The sequence below is a fragment of the Mastigoproctus giganteus genome, chromosome 11 (genome assembly GCF_048544385.1).
Source record: "Mastigoproctus giganteus isolate SK-2022 chromosome 11, ASM4854438v1, whole genome shotgun sequence".
Taxonomy (NCBI): Eukaryota; Metazoa; Arthropoda; class Arachnida; order Uropygi; family Thelyphonidae; genus Mastigoproctus; species Mastigoproctus giganteus.
Window position 1 is genome coordinate 136,852,756 of NC_143585.1, and position 27,873 is coordinate 136,880,628.

At 37.5% G+C, this 27,873-nt stretch overlaps 1 protein-coding gene across 1 annotated transcript in view; it reads right to left on the reverse strand.

Moving 5' to 3' along the window:
* Window positions 1–27,873, reverse strand: part of LOC150078459 (neuroglian-like) — a 442,449-nt gene that overhangs the window by 222,944 nt on the left and 191,632 nt on the right. Inside the window, exon 5 of the mRNA XM_090385067.1 lies at window positions 18,938–19,158. Within this exon, the coding sequence (XP_090241193.1) occupies window positions 18,938–19,143 (206 nt within the window). The 5' untranslated portion in view covers window positions 19,144–19,158. The remainder of the gene's footprint in view (window positions 1–18,937; window positions 19,159–27,873) is intronic.

The window sequence follows — 27,873 nt, forward strand, 5'->3', positions numbered from 1 at the left end:
ACCTTTGTGTGTTTTTTTTTGTTAAACTTCAAAAAGCCAACAAGGGCAAAGACAGTGACAGATTTTACATAAGATTTTAGTGACAGATAGATTATCTCTAAAATTTTGTATACAAGATTTTTTTCCAACCACTTGAAATATATAGCATGGTTCCACCAAAGTCTTAAAATAGCAAAGATTTCAGTTAGAATGGCTATAGCTAGTTCATAATGAATATCAGTTATTTTGTTAGCTCGAAACTTTCCTCCTCAACAGTTAAACATCTAAAGTGTCCCATGAGATCTGTAATTAAAGCAAAAATAACAGCGATTCTATTTACTACCTTGAAAATTAATATACATTTTAAAATGAGAATTTTTAGTACTGGATTGGTGTATCATTAATTTTATGTTGTGAGAGAGAGAGAGAGATAGATTCATGCTTGGAATTAATAACATTCTATGTGGCTTATAATGATATTTTAAATATCAGGAGACAAATGAAATTAAACTGCAAAAGATTAATTTAAAGCAAGTTAATGTTAATAAATCCTTTGATTAACGCTCAACCCATTAAAATTAACATAAACAGACAAGCTGCACACCTTTAACGTGGAGGTGAAAAAGCAATCTCATACAATGGCTTGATTGTTGTATCTGGGGGTTTCGACATAAGGGCCTCATGGGACATATTGTGCCTGTTGATGATCTTATGCCTAAGCCTACATGTTATTATGATCAGAGACAATCAAAAAATATATGCATTTCAAATAGTAAAACAGTTCTTTAAATTATGTATTATTGCCAAGAATATGTATTAAAGTTAAGAGCTCCTGCAAGTTGGATAGGGAGCTAAAGCTGGATTTTCAGATTGTTTATTATTGAACATAGTCTGTGAGGATATGATATATTGTTAGCTTGAACTGGCAGAGACAACACTGGAGGATTCTCTCCCATAAATAAATATACAAGTTGAATGGGTGTGACCAATGTGGAATCTTCCAAGAATCACTTCTTGCCTGCTTCTCTTAAAACTAGATACCCACAGCTGTGTTTTTTTTGTTTTTTTTTCCTACAGCAGTTTATTACTGATTTCATTTTGCCAGAATCGAGACCACTGTTTCCTACATGTTCTTTTAATAATGGATTTGTGATATCAGCATATTCTGTGAGGATATGCTATATTGTTAGCTGGAACTGGCAGAAACAACATTGAAGAGGGTTCCTCTCATAACCGGAACATGCTTCCTACATCAGCATGTTCCGGAGGCAACTAGAGGGAGTAATACTCTTGATTTGATTATCAGCAGTGATTCTTCATGCATTAAGAATCTGCAGATAAATGAACCACTAGGTGGCAGTGATCACAGTGTGCTGAAGTGGGATTTACTCAAAGAGGTAACTACCATTAGGGGTAAAGGGAAGGGTTATTGCTTCCGTAAAGGCGACTACGATGGACTGAGACAGTATTTAAATTCTATACAGTGGGACCAACTGATGATGTTACCAACAGCAAATTCAAAATGGGAAGCATTCAAAGAACTTATCTTGGAAGCTACTAGGCTTTACATACCAACTAAGAAATATTGTTCAAGGTTTAGGCCAAAATGGATGTCAGATGAACTAATGAGGCATATGGCAGAGAAGAAAAATGCATGGGATACTTACAAATTAATACATGACACAGAAGCCTATGATAGATACAAGTTGATATGCAACCAAGTTACAAAGGAGGTTAGGCAGGCGAAGGCAGATTACGAGAAATCCTTGGCAAGGGATGCAAAGGAAAACAGCAAAGAGTTCTTTACTTATGTAAACTCTAGAAGGAAAGGGATGAATCAGATTGGTCCACTTGATATTGATGGGTCAACTGTTGATGATCCTGCTCAGGTAGCTAACAAACTAAATGAATATTTTGCATCGACATTCACACATGAGGAGTTATTCAGCGAGGGGAATGCCAGAGGTGTATTCAACTCTAGCAGTAAGCTACAGAATCTTGAAATAACTGGGAGTAAAGTGGAGGAGAAACTGTTGAAGATAAACACAAGAAAGGCACCCGGTGTGGATGGGATCTATCCAGTTATATTAAAGGAGGCAGCAAAGGAAGTAAGCAAACCCTTAGCCATAATTATGAGAGCTTCCTTGGACTCAGGGGAGGTACCCATAGACTGGAAATGTGCAAATGTGACCCCAATTCACAAAGGAGGATCAAAGGCTGACATAAGTAATTATAGACCTGTGAGCTTAACTTCTGTTCCAGGAAAATTAATGGAGGCACTGGTTAAAGAAGCACTGCAGGATCATTTAGACAAGACTTCAGTTATAGCTCAGACACAGCATGGTTTTGTTAAGGGGAAGTCTTGCCTGACCAACTTGATTGGATACTATGATGCAGTCACAAAAGAACTGGATGCAGGGAATAACTTTGATATTATATACTTGGATCTTAGAAAGGCTTTTGATACTGTTGCACATGGAAGACTGCTACACAAATTGGAGCAGTGTGACATTGGAGGCAAATTGCTGCTATGGATAAAGGGGTGGTTGAGGGGGAGAAGACAGAGAGTGGTAATCAATGGACACTGCTCATCGTGGACTGATGTTATTAGTGGAGTCCCTCAGGGCTCAGTGTTGGGTCCATTATTGTTTTCTGTATTTATAAATGATATTGATGATGGTATATCGGGATTAATGTCCAAGTTTGCAGACGATACAAAGGTTGGCAGGGTTGTCAAGGACACTACTGACACTATGCTGCTGCAACAGGATCTGGAAAGGTTGAGCAGATGGGCTGAGAGGTGGCAAATGAAGTTTAACATTGATAAATGTAAAGTACTACACATGGGAAACAGCAACCCCAGAGCAACGTATCAACTCTGTGGTACAACACTGACAGTGGTAGAGAATGAAAGGGACTTGGGGGTGGTTGTGCAGGCAGATATGAAGTTCTCAAGAGTAGCTCATGGAGTATTGTCAATGATATACAGGAATTTTTCCAGCAGGGATAAGGAGGTGATTATTCCATTGTATAAGGCGATGGTCAGGCCACACCTAGAGTACTGTATACAGGTCTGGAGGCCTCATTTCAAGAAGGATGTAGAGCTGCTGGAACGAGTACAGAGAAGGGCAACAAGATTAGTGAATGGAACAAAGGTGTGCTCTTACGAAGAAAGGCTTAAGTTTTGCAAATTACAGTGTCTGGAGACTAGGCACCAGCGAGGTGATCTGATAGAGGTGTATAAAGCCTTGAATGGTTTAAGCATGCTCAATGCTGATGGGATTCTTCCTCTAGCTCAGAATAATCACTTGAGAGGGCATAAATTCAAATTGAGGAAAGACAGATGTAGGATAGACGTGCGGAAATTTGCCTTTAGCCAGAGGGTGGTTGGTTGGTGGAACAGACTTCCATCCCTTGTGGTGGAGGTTGATAGCCTAAATAAGTTTAAGGCTCAGCTGGACAGGTATTTTGAACGAACAGAGGGGTGAAGTGGAAGTGGTTTTTTTTTTTTTTTTTTTGGCTGATGCTGCATAAGCTTGCTTTCTTGCATCAAATGCCTCTACTAATGCTAATGCTAATAAATAAATACACGAGTTGGATGTGAGTGACCAATGTACAATCTTTGCCAGAATCACTTGTTGCCTACTTCGCTTGAAACTAAATACCCACAGCTATGTTACTATTATTATTTTTTTTTAGCAGCAGTTTATTATTGATTTGATTATGCCAGAATTGAAACCACTGTTTCCTACATGTTGTTTTAATAATGGATTTGTAATCAGTATAGTGCACTTTCAGTTGACAGAAATATCCAGATTCAGGATGTAGTAGTAGTAGTAGTGGCATGTGATGCAAGAAAGCAAATGTATGAGCTTATGCAGCATCAGCCAAAAAAAAAAAAAAAAAAATCACACCATTCCCTCCAAATGCCTGTCCAGTTCCTCCTTAAATTTATTCAACCTATCAACTTCCACAACGACAGATGGAAGTTCGTTCCAGCAATTAACCACCCGCTGGCTAAAGGCAAATTTCCGCACATCTATTCTACATCTGTCTTTTCTTAATTTGAATTTATGCCCCCTTAGGTTCGTAATCTGAATAAGTGGAAGGATCCCATCAGAATTCAGCGTGCTCAACCCATTCAAGGCCTTATATACCTCAATCAGATCACCGTGCAAGTGCCTAGTCTCAGCCACTGCAATTTTCAGAACTTCAGCCTCTCTTGGTAAGAGGATCCCTTCATTCCCCTCACCAATCTTGTTGCCCTTCTCTGTACATGCTCAAGTAAATCTACATCCTTCCTAAAATGAGGCCTCCAGACCTGTACGCAGTACTCAAGGCGTGGCCTGACCATTGCCTTATACAGAGGGACAATCACCTCCTTCTCCCTGCTAGCAAAATTCCTATATATCATTGACAAAACCCCATGACCTGCCCTGGCAGCCTGTCTGCATTGCTCAGAAAACTTCATATCTGCCTGCACAATTACTCCCAGGTCTTTTTCATTTTCTACCACCTGAAGTGTAGTACCACACAGTTGGTACGTTTCTCTGGGGTTACTTCTACCCATATGTAGTACTTTGCATTTGTCAAGGTTAAACTTCAGTTGCCACTTCTTAGCCCATATGCCCAAATTATCTAGATCCTGTTGCAGTAGCACACTGCCATTACTGTCATTAACAACCCTGCCAACCTTTGTATCATCTGCAAACTTCGACATTAAGCCTGATATACCTTCTTCAATATCATTGATAAATATACAAAACAACAGTGGACCTAACACCGAACCCTGTGGGACTCCACTAATAACATTAGTCCAAGAAGAGCAGCACCCATTGATTACCACCCTCTGTCTTCTAGCACTTAACCATCCTTTTATCCATTGTAGCAACTTACCCTTAATACCATTCTGCTCCAATTTGTACAATAGTCTTCCATGCGCAACAGTGTCAAAAGCTTTTCTGAAATCCAAATATATGATATCAAAATTATTTTTCGCATCCAGTTCCTTTGTAACCACATCATAATATCCTATCAAATTTGTCAGACAAGACCCAACCCATGCTGTGTCTGAATTATTGCTGCAGTCTTGTCTAGATGATCCTGCAATGCATCTTTAACCATCAGGTTTAGCAGTGTCATCTGCATATTCATTATCTGTGATGCCAACATAACCAGGGATCCATCAGAAGGTGACCTTCTAGTTGGATGTTTGATAGTGACAATCTAGATTGCATCTTTAAGAGCAGGATGAGGGAGAGAAAAAGCAGACTGAATAACTAGCAGTGACTGCACTTAAGGAGTCTGTATACATATCAGAGATTGCTTGATATGGTGCTTGTTTATGTTATCTAGAACTAGATAACATAAACAAGCAATAAACATAAATGTACAATTCTACAGTATAGATACTGCATTAAATTGGAAGAAAGACAGCCACTGAGAAGGTGGAAGAAACTGCTGCAGAACTTACCAACTTCATCTCTGTTTTAGAGACATCAGTATAGTATGGACTTTCTCAAAGTTTTCCAGGGAATGTGTTTCATATAGCTGCAGAAAGTTGGTGTGTGTGCTAGAGAACATTTTCCCCATCTCAGAAAAGAATTGTTGCAAAGAGGTGAGAATTAAGTCCAGGGAAGTGCAGGAGTGGCAATGTCATAGAAAATGTACCAAAAGTTAAGGTCCCAACTAAGAATGAGGCTTGCAATTGAAGTCCCATGGGGATGGTTTTCATCAGGCTTGTTGTGGTACAGCATGGCATACTGAAGATCAAACAAGTACTGCTAGCTGGGGTGAGATGGAATACTTTTAATTTTTGCTGCATAGTTATACAGTAAAGTTTTTTGGCTAAGGTAAAGAAAGCCTGCACGAGAAGCATGCAAAAGTTCAATGAAATTTACCAGTAAAAGTACTTTGCCATAACCGCATTTGTATTGTTGCTCGCTCGGTAAACAGACGGTGGGTGTTATCGGTCATGAGTAGAAATTGAATCCCATGGGAGACTGAAACCTTCCTGAAGTGGAAGGGGTAACCTGACCTTTTTTCTTTAGAATCACGGGTGAACTAGTGGATAAATTGTTTATTAAGAAAAAAAAAAAGGCAAAGGAAGCCCACACGAGAAGCACGGCAATTTTTGAAAAAGTTTACCGGTGAAACTACGTTACGAACATTTTTTACGATGCCAGAACTTCTAATGACTCTGTTCGTGATTCAATTAGTGATTCTAAAGAAAAAAGGTCAGATTACCCCCCTCCACTTTGGAGGGGTTTCAAGCTCCCCGTGGGATTCAACTTCTACTCCAGACTGATAACACCCACCGTCTGTTTACCGAGCGAGCAACAATACAAATGCCGTTACAGCAAAGTACTTTTACTGGTAAATTTCATCGAACTTTTGTGTGCTTCTCGTGCAGGCTTTCTTTACCTTAGCCAGTTTTTCTATAGAGATGCAGAGGGAATTCATTTGCCTCAATATACAGGAACTCCCCGACTTACATAAGGGTTGCATTCCGCGGAACACTACGTAAGTCAGAATTTCCCCCATGCTCGTGCAGCACTCGCAACTGTGCTCGCTGAATTGATTGAATCAAAAAAGAAATGTTTGACAAACATGTAAATAGAATTACTTATTGTATTTATTCAATTTTTTTATTTCATGTGCAGGAAAAATTACAAAAGCGTGCAATTTAAAAAAAAAATTTCAAAATTATAAAATAAAAAAAAAGAGGAGACAGGCACAACGTCAGTAAGTTTTACCACTCGAGCATCATTGCAAGAATCGATATCTTCAGCTCATAAATATGCCACTGCGGAGGGTGAGGACTGTGGAGATTTAGAAGGGGTCGGCCGCTCAACCTTACAAAAGAATATATTAATAGATGACTGGATGGTGGCTTTTTTCTTTTCATCGTAGATTTCTTTGTAGCAAGCAAGAACATCATTCACCCCTCTGTTAACTTTTAAGAATCGTTCATTGTCAGGATTCATCTTCTGAAACCTCACCATTGCCGATGCAATTTCATGAATGCCACTGCCATCTCTCTGATGATAAAGCATCTCGGCTCCTCATTTGGTTCATCTTGAGCTTCGTCAGCATTTTCTTCTTTCACTATCACTGCCTGCAAGTCAATAAGTTCTTCGTTAGATAATTCCTTCTCTTCTTCTTCTATTAACTCCTCCACGTCTTTGGCATCAACCTCTAACTGAAGTAGATCTGCAACCTTTACAATCTTATCTATAACCTCTTCATATGATTCGTCTTTTTCAAATCCTTTGAAGCCTTTTACGTGCCGTGGGCATATTTTCTTCCATGCGCCATTTAAACAACTTTTAGTAATTTCTGCACAGGCCTTATTAATGTTTAAGATGGTGTGGTAAATATTGTAAGATTTCCAAAAGTTTTTTTTTCTTTTTTTGTTAGTTGTTGGCGCATCGGCTTCTGTGGCCATAATGCACCACCCAAGGTTGTTGCACTACTCTGATCCAAGCCCGAGGTGGGATTCGAACCAGCGACCTTTGGGTTGCCAGGCAGGCACTTTACACACTCAGCTAGCCCGGTCGGCCATTTCCAAAAGTCTCTTAATGTAAAATTATTCTCATCGTCTACTGCAGACAATGCCTGAGCAAATGTTGTGCATAAATAGCATGTTTTTAAATTCAAAATAACACCCTGATCCATAGGTAGGATAAGTGAAGTCGTGTTTGGCGGCAGAAATATGATGCTCATGTTCGAATTGAAATCATCTAGATGCATAGGATGTCCAGGAGTATTATCTAATAGAAGCAAAATCTTGAAAGGAATGTCATTGTCTTTATAATATTTTTCAACCTTGGGAATGAAGCAGCATTTAAACCAATCCTCAAAGAGAGATATTGTTATCCATGCTCCCTGGTTTGATCGGAAATGCATGAGTAGGGTGGCTTTATTGATGCCCTTAAATGCACGAGGATTTCCAGAATGGTACACAAGCAGTGGTTTTAATCTGTAATCTCCCACGGCATTAGCCCTAAGCAAGAGCATGGCCCTATCTTTTGATGTCTTGAAACCTGGCATTGTATTTTTCTCTTTGGCAATGTATGTTCGATCCAGCATTTTTTCCGATACAAAGCAGTCTCGTCAACGTTAAAAATTTGCTGCGTTGAATAGTCGCCTTCATCAATAATTTTTTCCAACAAATCACACAATTTCTCTGCAGCTGCAGAATCGGCACTGACAACTTCACCGCATACTTTAATGTTGTGGAAACCAGCCCGATGCTTGAACCTATTAAACCACCCGTTGGTTGCTTGCCACGAACTTGGGTTGGGGTTCGCCATACTTATCCTTAATATCTTCATAAATACTTGTTGCTTTTGCTTGAATGGTCATTAGACTCAGAGGTTATTATACCTTAAGTGCATTGATCCTTTGACATGTTCTTTTATACGCACACTGTCCTTTAAAATAGTATTCACTGTTGAAGCAGCGAGACCTAATTTCCTTGCAATAGATGACAAACTTTGTCCTGCTTCGTACATCTTAATAATTTTCATCTTCATTTCTAAATCAATTTTGTTTCGTTTCCTGGCACTACCACCACTTGCACTTTTCGTTGGTCGCTTTCCCTTCATCACTGTAATACGCAAATAGGAATGAACAGAAGTTTCTGCAAATTTGTTTATTATATGATTAAAGATTTCAGTGGAAGAGAAATTCATCATAAAAACCGACACAATTGCAGTTATCGGTATTATTGCAAATGCAATAAGATCTAGTTTACTATGCATTTATAATTAGATGCACTAACAGAAAAGCCCAATAAACTGGAAAGGGCAAATTGTTTTTACTGTTTTTTGGTCATGACCTCCACAGAAACATGCTTTAGAAAAATATCACAAAAGGCATTCAAAATTGATTCTTATAACGGAAACATATGACAACGATGAAAGGGTAATGCAATTTCCATTATAAATATGACCTTCTAGAGAGATAAATAGTTTAGTACTATAGCGAAATTTTCAACTTCCAAGGACTTGGAACGAATTACAAAAAAAAAAAAAAAACAATGTGTTATTTACATTATGATGTTTTTTCCTACGGGATGCAAAATATGTTTCCACGATTTTTTTAAGTTCGCGCTGGCCCAAAAAAAATTTACGTAAAGTCAAATTTCTACAAGTTGAGTATTACGTAAGTTGGGGAGTTCCTGTATAGGCTATGGATTAGAGGCATTCTGAAGGTTGCCACAGCTTTTCTAAGGGCACTATGCCGGGTGGTGTTCATATATAGAGAACTTTTCCTAGCAGAGTGAGACTGGTGATCCATAATCCAAGCAGGGGTGAATTAAGGTTCTACAGAGATGTAAAAGGGAGCTTCTATCAGCACCACAGGACATAACGGAGTTGGCTCTTAGGCTGTTTAATTTTTTAAGACAAACTGTCCGAAGGTAAGCTATATGAGTAGTAAAATTAAGTTCATTATCTAAACTCAAGCGTTTAGGGCATAAGCCTCAAGCTATGAAGGAGTCTAGACTATGTATAAATATAGTGCAAATGCATCAGGAATACATAGCTATATCTGAATAAATCAGATTATTAATAAAACGGCATCGTTTTAAGTTATATCTCATATTGTGAATACCTTCACAATGAGTTGCCATGATATTGCACTACTTCAAATAAGTAACGCTTCACCTAAGGAGAAGACTAATGTTACTTATTCTCAGATGGATACCACCACCCAGACGACACCGTTTCAGGGCTATTTGGCCCTTCTTCGGTGGGTGGGTAGGTATCCGAGTGATGCAATGATGGCAAAACAGTTATGAAGTATTGTGGAGTTATACTTCATAACTGTTTTGCCATCATTGCATCACTCGGGTACCTACCCACCCACCGAAGAAGGGCCAAATAGCCCTGAAACGGTGTCGTCTGGGTGGTGGTATCCATCTGAGAATAAGTAACATTAGTCTTCTCCTTAGGTGAAGCGTTACTTATTTGAAGTAGTGCAATATCATGGCAACTCGTTGTGAAGGTATTCACAATATGAGATATAACTTAAAACGATGCCGTTTTATTAATAATCTGATTTATTCAGATATAGCTATGTATTCCTGATGCATTTGCACTATATTTATACATAGTTCATTATCTAAATATAAGCCCAATACACAAAAATTGTTACACTTAGAAGTTATAGTAAGAAGAATAAACAAAAATTGCTATTAAGAGGAATAAGACTGTTTTTTAAATATAATTCTGGATTTGAACGTAGTCTGCATTTTTTGCAGAAATGAATTGCAGTGGATTTCTTTTCTAAGGAATAACTATTCCACAGCACCCATGATTCTATTTTGGCTTTGGAAATTTGAAGTTTGCCCATCAATGGTACTCATAGTTTGTGATTGGCAAGAGATAATGAGATCTTCAGCAGAAATGTATGATTCAACTGTACTTGGTTCATCCCATGTCATGTTTGTAATTCCATTGCAAATGTTGCACTGAAGATGGAACCCTGCAGTACACCTTCCTTCTTGTTCAAATGATTTGGCTGAATGTTCATATATCGAACCTGAAATGCTCTGTGGCATAGAAAATGTTTTTATAAATTGGGGTAACTGACCTCTCAAGCCAAAAGAATGAAGATCAAGATTAATTATGACCGGATGTCTTCTTATGCAATTATGCAACTTCTAATGCAAGAATTACAGATGTCTGCTTTTATCATCACATCTAAAGTAGACCAATTCTTTTGAAATTCTTTTAGTTTCCAAGGAACATGTTAGCTGCCTGTGAACCATTCCCCCCCCCCCCCCCCCCAAAGGACAAAACAGCTGGTCAGTGAAATCAACTCATAGTTATGTGGAAAGGTGCAATCCTTTCTTGGCTTCAGGAAAGCTAGGACAATTGACACCAGGAATTTGGGTCAGTGTTTTCTAAAAAAATATTCTATTTTGTTTCACTCAGTGATATCCATTTCCACTTACAGTCTGCCAAACCCAAAGTACTTTTTCTGACAGTATCTCAGTTAATGGGTGATTCAATCACTACTCATCTCAGTTGCCCAAATTATTCACTGCATAACTCCTTTTGCCTCAAAGGTGGTACTTGTGTATATGTCTGTTCCGATATATCCTGTAAGGGACTTGGTAATTTGGAATCTCCTCTTTTTGATCTTCTCTGGCTTAAAATCTCTCTACCTCATCCTGTCAAATTCATCTGTTGTCTCTACTGTTCTCCCAACTCCACTAATCACTTGGAACTCTTTGACTTCCTCTCTTTGCAACCTGACTTTAATCAGTCCAAATTCCTTAACAGTGAGGTGAGTTTCCTTGATTTTAATGTTCACGAATGCCATCACTTTGAGAACAAATGGAGAAATACCATCAGGACCTGGAGCTTTCTTAGCATCAAGATTCATCAAAATCCTTGATGATGAAGCCCACTAGCTTCGAAACAATCGTCTGGGTGGTGGTATCTGCTGAAAATAAATAACAGCAGTCTTCTCTACTAGAGAAGCATTATTTATTTGAAGTAATGCAATAGCAGCTATCTCGTTGTGAAGGCAACCACAATATGAGATATAATTAAAACGATACCTATTACACTACATACGTAGTTCAAATTTATGAGTTAACTATGGTGTATTTACACCGATATTATATAGTTACTCATTTATGGACAAATTCAATGGAAACGTTCGGTGAAACACAAGCAGTTGCTCTTGACATCTCAAGGGCTTTCGATCATGTTTGGCAGAAAAGTCTTCTACACAAGCTTCCATCCTATGGTTTTCCAACTGTTTTTTGTAATTGGTTATCCAGTTTTCTCTCTGACTGCTCACTGAGGGTGATGGTAGATGGCTCTCTATCTTCTAACTTCTCCACTAATGCTGGTGTCTCCCAAGGTTCAGTTCTTTCCCCCACTCCTCTCCTCTTGTATTAGCATTAGCATAGTTCAGGCATATGATGCAAGAAAGCAAGCTTATAGAGCATTAGCAAAAAAAAAAAACATTCCCATTTCACCAAACCGGTCACTCCAAATGTTTGTCTAGTTCAGCCTTAAATTTATATAAGCTATCAACTTCCACAACAGATGGAAGTCTCTTCCAGCAATCAACTACCCACTGGCTAAAGGCAAACCTCCACACATCTATTCTACAACTGTCTTTCCTCAATTTGAATCTATGCACCCTCAGGTTCTTAATATATTAATGACCTTCTTCCATTGACTGGAAATTCTATCCATAGTTTTGCTGATGGTAGTACATTGCATTCCAATTTCCAATTTGAGGAACCTCTCCCTGCTCAATCAACTTCAACTTCTCGAATATCTTAAATGCCAATTCAATACCAATTTCTTAAATGCCGGTCTCCAGGCAATTCTCAGTGGGGAAATGACAACTTAGTTGATTTCACCCCTTCTAAAACTCAGTCCTGTCTTTTTTCTCGCAAAAAAGGATTCTTCTGCTCCTATGCTTATCTTTGGTGACACTCCGATTTCTAGGCAAGATGATATATCTCTTTTGGGTGGTACCCTGACTTCTAATCTCTCTTGGCACAAGCACATTACAAATACAGCTTCCTCTGCATCGAAAAAACTTGTTTCTCTCTTTTTCTGTCGGCGTTACTTTTCTTCAAAACAGCTGTTCATTCTGTACAAATCGCAAATCTGCCCTAGCATGGAATATTGTTCCCACATTTGGGGTGGTGCCCTCAAAACCTCTCTCAGGCTTCTAGATTCCATTCAGAAGAGGGCAATTAGGCTAATTAATGACTCATCTCTAACAGAGTCTCTCCACTCTCTGTCTAATACATTCTGTTTCTGCTGCATGCCTTTATTACAGATACTTCCATGGGCACTGTTCTTCTGAATTGGCTTCTATAATTCTTGCTCTCTCTTTCAAAACATTCCAAACACATGCAGCCACCAGCCAACATCCATTTACTGTCCAACTTCAAACTCACAAAATGAACTTTTCATCTTCCTCGTTTATTCAATTAACTGCCGTTTTCTGGAACAACCGTCCGTTATAAGTATTTCCTGAAAATTACAGTCTACAGAAGTTCAAATCTAATGTCAATAAATATCTTCTTTTGTCTTCTCAACCTCCAACACATGGACAGTACTAAGTACTATGGGTTCTAATAAAGAACCCCAGGGGCTCACATCTGATGAGTATGGGCTTGGCACACCCAGGGTCCTGAGCTGGATATCATCATTCTTCTCTTTCTTGATGATTCCCTTCTACCTCTCTCTCTCTCTCTCTCTCTCTCAGGGTAACTCGGGAATTTTTTTTTTTTTTTGGCTTATGCTGATGCAGCATAAGCCCAGGCTTCCTTTCGCCATATGGCTGATAATGATAATACCTCTCATGTTTGGGATTTTCATAAAAAAAAAAAAATTGTAATATTTTAAAAATGTCATTTTTGCTCAGTTGTGTAGTTGTTTTAACATTATGTAGTAGATCTCATCTAGACCAGTAGTACTACTGGATATTTGATTGAGAGACTCTAATAGTTCTGTTAATATGAATGGCTGGTTGTATGGGTGTAAAACCATCATAGAAAAATTTATCTTATGCTGTTCTGCAGATTCTTTAATTTGCTGAAAGATTGGGTTTTAGGTGGATACTGCCAATACACTGGCAAGAGATTCAGGTTAAAGCATTTGCTAAAGCATTCTCCCGATGAGGACAACTTTCCCTTCTTAACTTATTATTGAAGCTGGGGACTTCACATATTTGCCAGTAAGTGTGAATTTTCCTCCAGATGAGTGTGTCCATATCCTTATTTATAGTTGAGGAAAAACTAATCTAGGCATCTTTCTTTGCTTTTCTTCATATTTGGGAGAACTTGGCTTTGAGCCTTTTAAAGTTAATTAAGTTACTAGTTGTAGGAAATTTGTGAAATTCCAAGCACTATTTTTTATTTTTTTTCTGTTTAGAATGTGCGCAATCCCGATTCCACTAGTATATGTTGTGTTTGCATCTCCACGCAAAGATTTTGGTATTGCAGAGATAGTAGCTTGTAATATCTGGTTAGTTATATGTTCAGTGACATTACCTATGGGTTGGGATCGGACTATTTGCAAAGTACTGCATATGGGTAGCAGTAACCCAAGAAACACGTACAAACTGTGTGGTACTGCACTCAGGGAGGTGGAGAATGAAAGAGACCTGGGGGTAGTTGTGCAGTCAAGTTAGGAAGGTGTATTGCTAGAACAAGTACAGAGAAGGGCAACAAGATTAGTGAGAGGAACAAATGGATGCTCTTACCAAGAGAGGCTTAAGTGCTTCAAGTTGCAGCATCTGGAGACTAGGCACCTGAGACGTGATTTGATTGAGGTGTATAAGGCTTTGAATGGTTTGAGCAGGCTCGATGTTGATAGGATACTTCCGCTTGCTCAGATTAAGAACTTGAGGGGGCATAGATTCAAATTGAGGAAAGACAGTTGTAGAATAGATGTGCGAAAGTTTGTCTTTAGCCAGCACGTAGTTGATTGCTGGAACAGACTTCCATTTGTTGTTGTGGAAGTTGATAGCTTAAATAAATTTAAGGCTGAACTAGACAAACCTTTGGAGTGACCGGATGGGTGAAATGGAAAGGTTTTTTTTTTTTTTTTTTTTTGCTGATGCTGCATAAGCTTGCTTTCTTGCATCATATGCCTCAACTAATGCTAATGCTAATTTCATTATCAAACTGGACATAGACTTTTTTTTTTCCAGTGTATTGTACAAAATTTCCAAGTGAAGACAAGTTTACCCATGTTTGGAGCTTGCAGAGACTTGGTAGATGATCACTATTTAGCAGGTTATCAAGAACTGATCACGCTGTATTGGTATATAGGGAGGGAGAAAAAACTGCCCTCATGGATCCATTGTAGAAAAATGAATAGAGGTAGGCTCACCAGTGTTCAACAGTGTAAGCTGATAAGCATCAAGAAGGGATTCTATTAGTTTACCTCTTATCGATTGTTGGAGATCCCCACAGCAGATGATGAACATTGAAGTCTCCAAGTAAGCAGAATTGAGATGGGCTATATTTTCTAGGTCATATCTGAGGAGAACAAAAAATTAGGAGGGAGATATACAGAAGTTATTGTGAATGATACCAATTACAGTGTAGACTGCCACTACCTAAAAGGGAGTCTGAAGAGATGTTTTGATGGAAGGTTGTTTCTAACAAGAACCACCACCTCTACACAGAGTGGTGAATTAATTCTCCTATCTTACCTAAAGACAGCATACTTTTTAATGGTGAATTTAAATAAGTTTCCTGTAAGGATATGCCAGTGGTTCTTATCGATCGATAAGATCATGTAAATTCTTTTATATTGTGAAATTCTACAATTACATTGAAGGATTATTACCATTATGCAGTTTTATTGGTTGTTTTTGTTTCACTTTTTACTTGCTTTTTAGTTGTGACTTAAGGGATGTGTCATCTCTTATCGATTATGTTGATAGATCACATGAGAGTTCTATAATATAACTTGAACCAGAAACAAACACACAGCTCCATAGTATCAGTACCATAACATCAGTAGTCCACACTAATTTTTACTATGCATGAAAAGTAAAAACATACCAAGTAAAAACTTGTTTATGTTTAGAAAGGTAGAGAAAATCATGGATTTTTATCTTCGAATATCAGTTGACATGATCCTCCTATTTTTGAGAAGATATGCTGTTGGGGCAGGATATTACTGTCCTGCACCAGCAGTGCAGGGTTAATAAACAGTGTGCCATGGGAGTAAATGACTCTGGGTGGAACAATCATTTCAGATTATGTTCTAACAGAACATCTCCCCGCAACTTGAGTGTATGAAGGTTTGTTGCTATTTATAGGTTTCACCACTTTTCCTGCCTCCTGATATGATATGTTCAGGTCTTTCCATAGGTCTATTTTGTTTTCTTCCCTCTCCCTTTGGCATACTCACCAGTGGATTTGGGGCTGAACATACTGTAATTACAACTGAAAATATTGTGTCCTTTGTGCTTTATTGAGTGCATATAAAGGTACTATTTTCAAGTGCCATATTTCTGGAACTTGAAAAATTTAGTGAGTTAGATACATATGGCATTATTGGGCAGTCAAAAGTACCCAGCTATAACTTAATTCTGAGACATTGGTGATTTGAAAGTATGTGATATTGGTGATCACCTACCAGGGCTACCCAAGTACCATACCTGCACCTTCATCAACCTGACTTTGTCCACTGGACCACAAGGGTAGGGATGTGACAATGACATGGTTGATCCTCAAAGACAAATATACTAGCTGACTGATCCTGGGATCCCAGAAACTCCTGTCTTGTCAAAGCAGGGGCAAAAGAGATGTGTTGAAGCTGGACTCCTCAAACACCAGGTTCTCCTCTTTCTGAGTTTCCATGGATTGTAGCATATGGTTAACACCCCAGATTCTTAAGTGTTGTGTTAGCTTGGAACCTAGGTTGAGGGCATTGGATCACAGTATTGCTAACCAGTAGGACCAGCAGCATTACTGGGAGGTCCTTGCACCATGTACAGTTACCTATATTGGGGAGGGGTGGGGAAGTGATTGGAGTACTGGGAGCTTGATTGTAGACTGACAGAACAAGTGTATACTTTTCAAGATGTTGTTGAGTGGGCCCAATCTGATATGGATATATTCAGAGAGAAATATGTTTTGGCACTTAAACAACCTATGCAGAAAACAACTGCAATTGTTTTCTTCTTTGTTTTTTAAAGGGCAGTTTCCTAGGATATTTAATTGTACTTTCATTTTGTTTCTAGCCCATTTGGACCATTTTTTTTTTTTTTTCTTTTTTCCAGATGGGCATCAGAATTGAGCAAGGTAAGGATATCACAATCATTTGAACATGTAGCATGGTCATTTTTGCAGAATGGACACTATGAGGATTTTACAGGACATTCTGTGTGGATATGTTCTGCAAATCCACAGGAGACACAAAATGACCTCAAATGAGATTCCTCTGAAGACAGTCAGCTGAATAAATCCTTCTGAATGTATGAATTTGCAGTTTATATTAGTAAATCTCCAGATCTTAGATGTTACACCATTTTTTTTACAAGCCAGAAGTGTTTCTAAACATTTCTGTATTACAAATAGGAAAAGCTTGACGACCAGTTGGATGAAATCATATCTTTCTTTTGATGTTTGACAGTTGAAGGATTCTGAACATCCTGTTGTCTAGACATCTGGTTCATAGGCCTGAAAACAAAATGTTTGTGTTTTCTCATATTTAATCCTTTTAGCCTCAGGAGCATTTATTTATCGTATGGGAAAAAGAAAAAAAACACACATAAATGAATACATATAACAAAAAAGGAAGACAGCATTAAAAAAAAAAACTCATATATTTACAATTGTATATCCAAATTAATAACATATTCAATTGATGCCGGAGTCAGTATCAGGAATCTTCCGATTTTCCGCAAAATGCTCTCGGGATACAGTCTTGGGTAATATGTTGTACAGTCTGTCTATCAGCACCACAGTCACATCGTGAAGTATAACTCTTATTCCACTGAGAAAGGAAATCTGCACACCTGCCATGTCTAGTTCTTATTCAGTTTATTTTGGTCCAGATCTTCCGAGGTAGGTTAAAACCATCCGGTCTTTCTGTAATCCATTTAGTATTTTCAAGTCCTGGAGGAGAATGTTGGCTCCATTCATGTATCCATTCCTTTAAGAGGCCTCAGGAGCAAGGACTCTTCCTCCTGGGTTTCCAGCCCTGCCATATATAGGCAGGAAAGGTGCCATTTCCTGCCACCAGTGATAAAAAGAGGTCAGTTTGTTAGTAAGTTAGTTGTATAAGAGAGAGGTAGTAGCCAATGGTTGTGTCAAGAGATCAGAAGGCACAGTTGCCACATGGAGAAGAAACAAGTTTCCTAAACTAAGACTTTTCAGAAAGAGTCTGGATTTATTAATAATCTATTTGCAATCTTTAGTACAAGCAAAAAATGAAGAAAACAATTTCTATAGAAGTCAAAAGTGATATGCAAATTCTTATCATGAACAGCTTAACACATATTTTGAAAAATTATAGATTTAAATAAAGGATAGGAGTTTAGGGCAAAAGGTGAAATGAGGAATCAAGGATTTCATCCCTGCAAGCATAATTTCAGTGACATGAACTGAGCAAATATTAGGAAAATATTAATAAAGAATTCAGAGCTCAACCCATTCCAAATGAAGCATGGCTAAGTGGCTATTCCGGTATTATTAAAAATAGTGCTTATTATTAGACTGCAAGTATTTCACAGCATTCAGCAGTTAAGTCTTTTTTTTTTTTTTTTTTTACTTCAAGTACAGAGCATCTGAAAACAAAGGAGCACACAGACATGATTATACATCATGCAAAAGGCGTTTTTTTTTTTTTTTTTTTTGGCACCAAAGAAGAGCTGAAAGCCAGCTTGCAATGAATGACTTATTGTTTGTATTTTCCTTAAAACTGTGTTTCCTAAATTTAGCTAAAGTTATTTACTGGAGCAGTTATTTTTTATTAACATAGTAATTTTCCCTCACCACACAGTGAAATGTTTATCATCAGCATTTCCTTTCCTTTATTCAGTTATGCCCTACAGCACACCCAGGGTCCTGAGCTGGATATCATCAGCTCAAGACCCTGGTGTGCTGATGGGCATAACTGAATAAAGGAAAGATATCATTCTTCTCTTTCTTGGTGATTTCCTTCTACTTCTGACTCTTGTTTTTTCTCTTTCTCTCTCTCTCTCTCTCTCTCTCTCAGGGTAATTCAGAATTTTTTTTTTTTTTTTTTTTGGCTGGTGCAGCATAAGCCTCAGGCTTCCTTGCACCATATGGCTAATAATAAAAAACAATAATAAATAATAATAATAACACATACATCAGTAAACCTAAAGTTGAATATGCTCTTCATGATAAAATTATGTTTAACACAGTTTTTATCTTATAAAATAAAATCTGTTACTTATATGATTTTCATATGTTACTTACTCTGGTTCAGGATTACCCTGTGCTTGGCACTCTAGCATAAATGGTTTATCAGGTTCTTCTTGGGTCTGAGGAACCTGGAAGAGTTGTTCGTGTGGTGGCTGAAGAATTATGGTTGGTGGAAATGGCACAGTAGTAATTGCAAATGTTGGTAAAAGAAGAATAAATGATATATACAACTGCAGAGTTGATTCTAATACTGAGACCATGGTTCTTTATTTTACCTACAAAGAAATGACTAATTAATACTATTTCTTCTAATTAATTACATTTATTAATATCTTAAATGTAAAGAGTCAAATATGTTAACTAGATAATATAGAAATCAAAATGAGGATTGTTAGGTATTGATAGATGATACTATCATTTTAAAATTTAATCATTACCTTTAAATTAACTTCATCACACTAAACCATTCAAATCAAGAAGGAAGACTCAAACAAAGGTGATTAGCATTGTATTAACAATGGTAAATGATGCAAGAAAGGACCTTATACAGCATCAGCTAAAAATATCTGTTTTCACCTATCTATTTTCTCCAACATTTTGTAAAATTCTTCCTTGAATTTATTAAAACTAATGACTTTCACAACAACAGATGGAAGCGTGTTCCAACAATAAACCACTTGTTAGCTGAATGCAAACTTCTGCATATCTATTCTGCAACCATCCTTCCACAATTTGAAATCATGCCTCCTCAATGTGCATAGTGTAAGCAAGAGGAAGAAACCCACCAGCACTGAATTTTCTCAAGCTATTCATAGCCTTAAACACCTCATTCAGAAGACTTTCTTGATAAAAGGATTCCTTTTTTACTTCATCAATCTCACTGCCCTTATCTGTGCCCATTTATAGCAGCTGCTAAAATGAGGCCTCTAGACCTGAATGCAGCACAAGATGTGACTAAGATCCTAACAATTGCCTTATACAATGGGCTAATCACCTCCTTATCCCTGCTAGCAAAATTCCTGTATATCATTGACAAAACCCTATGAGCTATCCTGGCAGCCTATCTGCACTGCTCAGAAAACTTCATATTATACTGCACAATTATCCCCAAGTTCTTTTCATTTTCTGCTACCTTGAGTTTTCCACTACAACACAGTTGATACATACTTGGGGATTACTGCAACCCATATGCAGTACCTTGTATTTGCTAATGTTAAACTTCAACTGCCATTTCTCAGCCCATCTGCCTAATTTATCTAGATCTTGTTGCAGCAACATACCTTCATTACAGTCGTTAACCACACTACCAACCTTTGTATCATCTGAAAACTTGGACATTAAGCCTGATATAACCTCATCAATATCATTAATAAATACAGAAAATAATGGACCCAGAAACAAACCCTGCGGAACCCCACTAATAACACTAGTCTACAAAGAAGTGTCCATTAATAACCACTCTCTGTCTTCTCCCACTCAACCATCCCTTTATGGTGGGTAATAGCTTTCCTTAATGCCACACTGCTCCAATTTGTATAGCAGTCTTTTACATGCAACAGTATCAAAAGCTTTCCTGAAATTCAAGTATATAGTATGAAAATTATTTTTTCATCCAGTTCCTTTGTCACTGTATCATAGTACCCAGTCAAAGTATAGTACCCAATAAAATTGGTCCCACAATATCCCCTCTGAATCATAATACCCAATCAAATTGGTCACACAAAATCCCCTCTAAATCATAGTATCCAATTAAATTGGTCAAACAAGGTCCGCTCTTAACAAATCCATGCTGTGACTGAAGTATAACTGCACTTCTGTCTTGATGATCCTGCAGAAATAATGCAGTGACTCCATTATTTCTCCTAGAACAGAAGCTAAACTAACAGGTCTGTAATTACTCATGTCACCCTTTGATCCCTTTTTGTGAATTTGGGATACATTTGCACACCTCCATTCCACAGGAACCTCTGCTGAATCCAAATATGTTCTCATAATTATGGCTAAGGGTTTGTTTACCTCCTCTGCTGCCTCCCTTAATATAATTGTTAGATCCCATCCATCTCAGATGCCTATTTTATGCTTAACTTGAATTTCTCTTCCATTTTCCTCTCAGTTATCACAAAAATCATTTAGCTCCCTGTTAGAGTTTAATAAACTTCTGACATTCCCTTCCCTCATGTGTGAATATAGATGCAAAATACCTATTCAGCCTGTCAGCAACCTGAGCAGGACCATCCACAGTTAAAATATCGACATCAAGTGGACCAATGTTATTCAGCCTCTTCCATCTACTGTTAATATAAGTAAAGAAGTCTTTGCTGCTTTTCGTGACACTCTTTGTCAAAGACTTCTGGTTTGGCTTGTCCAACCACCTTTGTGACTTGATTGCAGACCAGTTTATATCTACCATAGACTCGTGTATCACCTGAGAGTTTACATGCATCCCATGCATTTTTCTTCTTTGCCATGTATCACAATAGTTCATCTGATATCAATTTAATTCTAAAATCCTGAACTATGTTTCTTATTTGGTATGAAAAGTCTAGTAGCTTCTATGATTATTTCCCTGAATGCTTCCCATTTTGAAATTGTTGTTGGCAACAACATTAGCTGGTCCTACTGCATAGAATTTTAAAAATGTCTGAGACCACTGTAGTCACCCTGAAGAAAGTAAAAGCCTTTCCCGTTACCCCTGACAGTTATGTCTTTAATTAAATTTCATATGAGTACACTGTGATTGCTACCACCCAGTGGATCTTTTACTTTTTCTTAATGCATGTAGAATCACTGCTGATAACCAAATCAAGAGCATTGCTTCCTCTTGTTGCTTCTCTAACAAACTTCTGTAGAAAACAGTCATTCAAGAAATCTACAAAAGACTTGATAGTGTGTGACTGACCAACCCACAAATTCCAGTTACCATCTCAAAATTCCCCCCTTTATAAGACATGCTGATTTAATGGCCCACCATATCTCTGTACAGTTGTTCTTTGTACTCATTCCAGTGATTTAGCCTATAACACATTCCTATTCCTATTTTTGTTTTCCCAGTGCTTATGTTACACCAAATTGACTCAACATTGCACTGCCCCCATGTCATCTGGGTGCACTGCCTTAGATTTTGTGCGTTTCTTAACTAAAGGCATAACCCATCCTATTCTGTCATTTCAGTAACATTGTAAATTCTGCATCCCTTATATCTGGGTGACACCATAAGTTTTTACTCTTAGTTACACTAATGCAGTCCATGTACTTCCTTGTTCCATGATAATGCACAGCAGGCCTTAAATATTGGCAGTACTTTTCTTTCTAGGCTACTGCATGTTCCAAAAGAACCAGTACAAGAATCAGTTTCATCTCTGCCTGCAGCTATTGTTAATATGTTAGTTTGTGAATCCTCCCATGCTAGCAGTTTTCCAACCCACCTAACACTGTCTTGAACACATCAGCAAATATTCCTGTATCCTTTCTATTTAATTGTATCCCATCCCTGTAGAAGCAGTCTCTCCTTTTAATAAGCACACACTACTATGAGAAAAATTCTATTCCACGAGCCTTGCATAATGTCTCCAGAACTGAATTGATTGACAAGGCTCTCACCATGTACTTCCTGATTTCATGTCCAGGCAGAATTGCAGATACTTTCAGATTTAGCCCTAAATCATAACTTTTTTCCTCAAACTTTCTCTGTACTTGTTAAGTAAGTCTGCAGATCTCCGATTCTTAATTTAATTATTTTCAATGAACAATAATATCACCCTTTGTACTCTTAAAGGACAACATCAGCACTACAATGTTAGCAGTTTTCCAACCCACCTAACATTGCCTTGAATACATAAGCAAATATTCTTGTACCCTTTTAATTTAATTGTATTCCATCCCTGTAGAAGTAGTCTCTCCTTTTAACAAGCATAGACCACTATGAGAAAAATTCTATTCCACAAGCCTTGCATAATATCTCCAAGGCTGAATTGATTGACAAGGCTCTCACTATGTACTTCCTGATTTCATGTCCAGGCATGAATTGCGGACACTTTCAGATTTAGCCCTAAATCATAACTTTTTTTTCTCAAACTCTCTCTGTACTTGCTAAGTAAGTCTGCAGATCTCCGATTCTTAATGTTATTATTTTCAATGAACAACAATATCACCCTCTGTACCCTTAAAGGGCGACATCAGCACTACAATGTCATCAACTTTTGCCCCTGGCAGACACACCTTGGTGCAATTCCACCTATCCTTTTTTTAGCATTAGCATTAGTAGAGGCATATGATGCAAGAAAGCAAGCTTATTCAGCATCAGCCAAAAAAAAAAAAAAAAAAAAAAAAACCACTCCCATTTCACCCCTCCGTTCACTCGAAATACCTGTCCAGTTGAGCCTTAAATTTGTTTAGGCTATCAACTTCAACAACAAGTGATGGAAGTCGGTTCCACCAACCAACCACCCGCTGGCCAAAGGCAAATTTCCGCACATCTATCCGACATCCGTCCTTCCTCAATTTGAATTTATGCCCTCTGAGCTGATTATTCTGAGCAAGATGAAGAATCCCATTGGCATTGAGCATGCTCAAACTATGTTCCAGTCATCAGTCTAGTTGCCCTTCTCTGCACTCATTCCAGCAGCTCTACATCATTCCTAAAATGAGGCCTCCAGACCTGTATACAGTTCTCAAGATGTGGCCTGATCATTGCCTTATACTTTACTACTCCACGGCACTACGGTCCTTGTAGAACCTTGACCTCCTCAACGATTTTTCTCCAGCTGTCTCTTTCCCTGGCCATTGTTCTCCATTGTCTCACCCTAAGCTGTCATAGGTTGTTCTCCATGTCATCCACCAACCTTTTTCTTGGTCTTTCTCTCATTCTTCTTCCTCCTAGTTGCCCTTCCATTGCTTTCCTTGGCTATCTGTTTTCCTCCATTCGTATCACATGGCCTGCCCATCTAAGTATTAAGCTCTTTATCACTCCCACTATATCCAGTTCTCCATACAGTTCCTTTGGCTCTTGGTTTGTCCTTATTTTCCACTCTTCCCCGACTTTTACCAGGCCAAAGATTTTCCTTAATATCTTCCTTTCCCGATCATTGCCTTATAAAGGGGATAATCACCTCCTTATTTCTGCTAGAAAAATTCTGTATATCATTGACAAGACACCATGAGCCACTCTTGCAGCCTGCCTGCACTGCTCAGGAAACTTCATATCTGACTGCACAATTACCCCCAGGTCTATTTCATTCTCTACCACCTCTACCACAGTTGATATGTTACTCTGGGGTTACTGCTACCCATATGCAGTATTTTACATTTGTCAATGTTAAACTTCACTTGCCAGGCGATCTGTTGAGCAGCCCATCTGCTCAACTTTTCTAGATCCTGTTGCAGTAGCGTACTGTCATTATCAACCCTGCCAACCTTTGTATCATCTACAAACTTGGATATTTAAGCCTGACATACCTTTATCAATATCATTAATAAATACAGAAAACAACAATGGACCCAACACTGAACCCTGGGGGATTCTGTGGTTGCCTAATTAAAAAAAAAAAAAAAAAAAAAGTTGTTTTTTCTTTTTTTTTTTTTTTTTTTTAATTAGGCAACCACAGAATGGAAGGTGCACTTTCCTTTCTTAGCAAAATTTTTAAACCCCATAACTTAGTTTTTAAATCCATAATCCCCGTAAGTTATTAGAATCTTATAACCACTATGTATGGGGTAAAACCTTCCACCAACTAAGCGGATTACTATGAGGTGAGTGCTGAAAAATGAAGCTAAGTTATACCTACAATCTATTCATTACATTACAGCACATAAGGACTCCTTAAAAATCAAGAGTCAAAATAGTCAATAATAATGAATAACTTTCTTATCTCAAACATGTGCAGATTTTTCTTTTTCACTTTGATATAGATGCCAATTGATTTATTTGTATAATGTTAATTGCTTGTGTACAACCCCATATATAGAGGAATATATGACCAGTAATAATACAGTAATACATGTTTAAATTTCATCTATGATATGACTCTTCCTAGTACAGAAATGGAATATTCCTGGCACATTTTCATAGAGGGGACTAACTAATGTTGGTGAGTTAGGTCAACAGCTAGCTTGAATTTTCATTTGTTATTTTATTTTATTTATTTATATTATTGTCTAAATTTAAGTGATGAAACCTTTTTGATGAAATATTTAATTATTAAATATTTCATACAAATTTACATTGATGATCTCTCTCTCTCTCTCTCTCTCTCTCTCTCTCTCTGCATGTGTGTATATGCTGTAGTGCCGACCAGGCTAGCCGAGTGGGTAAAGTGCCTGCCTGGAAACCCAAAGGTCGCGAGTTTTAATCCCGCCTCGGGCTTGGATCAGAGTAAATGCAAAAATCTGGGAGGTGCATTATGGCCACAGAAGCCAATGCAGCAACAACTAACAAAAAAAAATATATGCTGTAGTGATCCCAGGTAGGGGCTATGGTCAACTCTATTATGATAAAAATAATATCAATTTAAAGCTTATTGATTGTCTGAACACTGCTTTAGCCTTCTTAGCCTTTAGAAAATCCTGTAACCACCACTGTGTGTGTGTGTGTGTTTCAAATAACAAAGAATCACTCCTCAAAAATTTTAAATTAAACAAATATGTCTATACAATCAGTTCTTCAAAGTGTTTATGACCAGTTACAATTAGCACAGAAGGTGATGTATTTGGTTTCTGCAGAATCACTAGGCTGTAATATATCAAACATACAAGGTCTCAACCAGGGCTGTCTCTCTCAATTTTATATTGTTGTTGTTAGAGACACATCAAATGCTGTGTCTCTAACAACATCAATATAAAATGATGTACATGATGGAGTGCTCACTCAAGGTGAAGGTATAGTTCAGATTTCCAGAAACTTTTGTTTGTAGATTTTTTTTTAATATTTATTAGCTAGAACTACAACCAACTGGATAATCATGATTGAAAAATCACTGTAAAACATTAAGTTTATCACTCCAAATAATTTTTTTCATTTCACAGTTCATTTTCATCAGTTGTTTAACATCCTCTTCTTGCATATATATTCCAGAAAGTGCCCTGGAGGAATTCATTAAAATCAACAGTGATCCTGTGAGAAGCTGATTTCAAATTCAGTTAAGAGATTATTTCAAGAAAACATTGTGTGTTGCAGCAGCAGCAGCAATGTGTAAATATTGCTACTACCAACAATTCATTGACTATCAGTAATATATGTTAAACAAACTGTTTGATATACTATGTTTCAATTTGTTTTGTCAATAAATGCATTTCAGAGAAGTAAAGAGAATTTTTTATAACATGAATCTGGAGGTTTTTTTTTTAAACAATGGTAATCTTAAATTCTACAGGCTAGAAAATTTACTGCTTTGGTACAGTTGAATTAGGAATGCAAAAATAAAACTTATAAATTTTATCTCAAACACTGCCACTGTTTAAAAAAATCAATGCTATGCAAAACATTTATTTCCCAAAGTAGTGGAAAAAATGAATGAAAACATTCACAGAGCATGGTCATGCAAATATAGAAGTAGTAGGCCAGCATGACAGCTGACTTTAAGCTGAAATGGACCTAGGGCTTCACTTTAGCTTAAGTTTTTACAGTACTATATTTTATATACTGAAATGTAATGATTAGTAGTGATGCAGACAATTATTATGCTCTCCACTGGGCAAAATGAGGCATCACTGAATTCCTTCTAATTGTTGTCATACAATATGATGCAGATAATGAAATAACATAACATTTATTTTGTCAAAATACATTGTTCACATTATTTGGGTAAGCAGTGGGTGAGGGCCAGCACAAATTTAACTAACAAAAACTACAGTAGGGGTCACTTAGGTACAAACAATTTTTCACAGACCAGATTTAGTTAACTAATTATTTAGTTTTGCATTTTTGTTAGTTACTTCGCTTTAACACATTTAAAAATTCAATAATTCATCCCATTCTGTAATAACAAGTAAGTGTTCTATAATACAAGGAAATAAAAATACATGTATTTATATGTTTGCATTTTGCTAATTTTATGTCTAAAAAGGTATGGATCATGATGAATTACATTTTTTATAATTGGTAACCTCTGCACAACAGGAATCAATACCTTTGGATATAATGCTTGAATTTTAGTTTGGTTTAATTATTTGCAACACCCTTTACTTATATTACTTTATAATAGACAATTATTTGTGGTGTAGACTTTTCTTGAAGGAGGTCCGAGTCTGCTTTACTGTATTATCATCATAACTATAAAATCATTTCTTCTTGAAATTGCTCTAGACAATGTAACATCAAAGTTGACTATAAGCATACATTTGGCATTCGTTTTTTCATTATTATATGTCACTTCACTCCTTGGTGCTGTAAGTGGCACACAAAAATCAGGCTGCATATTCCGAGGGCAGCCATAGAACTATTACTTTGTTTTTCTGTGTGCAGAAAAAAAAACCTGCCATCCCTGCCAAAGACCAACTCAGACAAAATAGCCCATCACTAGACAAAGTCATCCACAACCATCTTCTTGCCATGTGTATGCACAAAAAAAGAACTAGAGGACCTTGGCAAGTTTCTCTCCCTATCCCAATGTGTCCAAGCCAGGGTTTTTTTTGATATAGGCTTTTCTCTGCCACAGGGTCAGGGAGGCAACTCCAACAACACTCTTATTCCTAGACAGGAACAAAGGCATTAAAATTAAATTCACTTTCTGGATCAAAGCTCATCCAGATGTTAACCACACAAAACATCTTCCTACTCAATTTTCGTGGAACAACCCATGTATGCTCTTATTTTATGTTCTTAGCAATTCCAGTACTTCTATTATGGTGTACCAGAGATTAACATGTTAAATCACAATGAGATAAAATCGTTTTGTTCTTTTTTTTAAGCATTAGGCCACATGGCACAACATTTACTTCACTGTTTGAACAGATTCTACTGTAGCATCACCACTCTACTTTAGAGGAAGGCCATG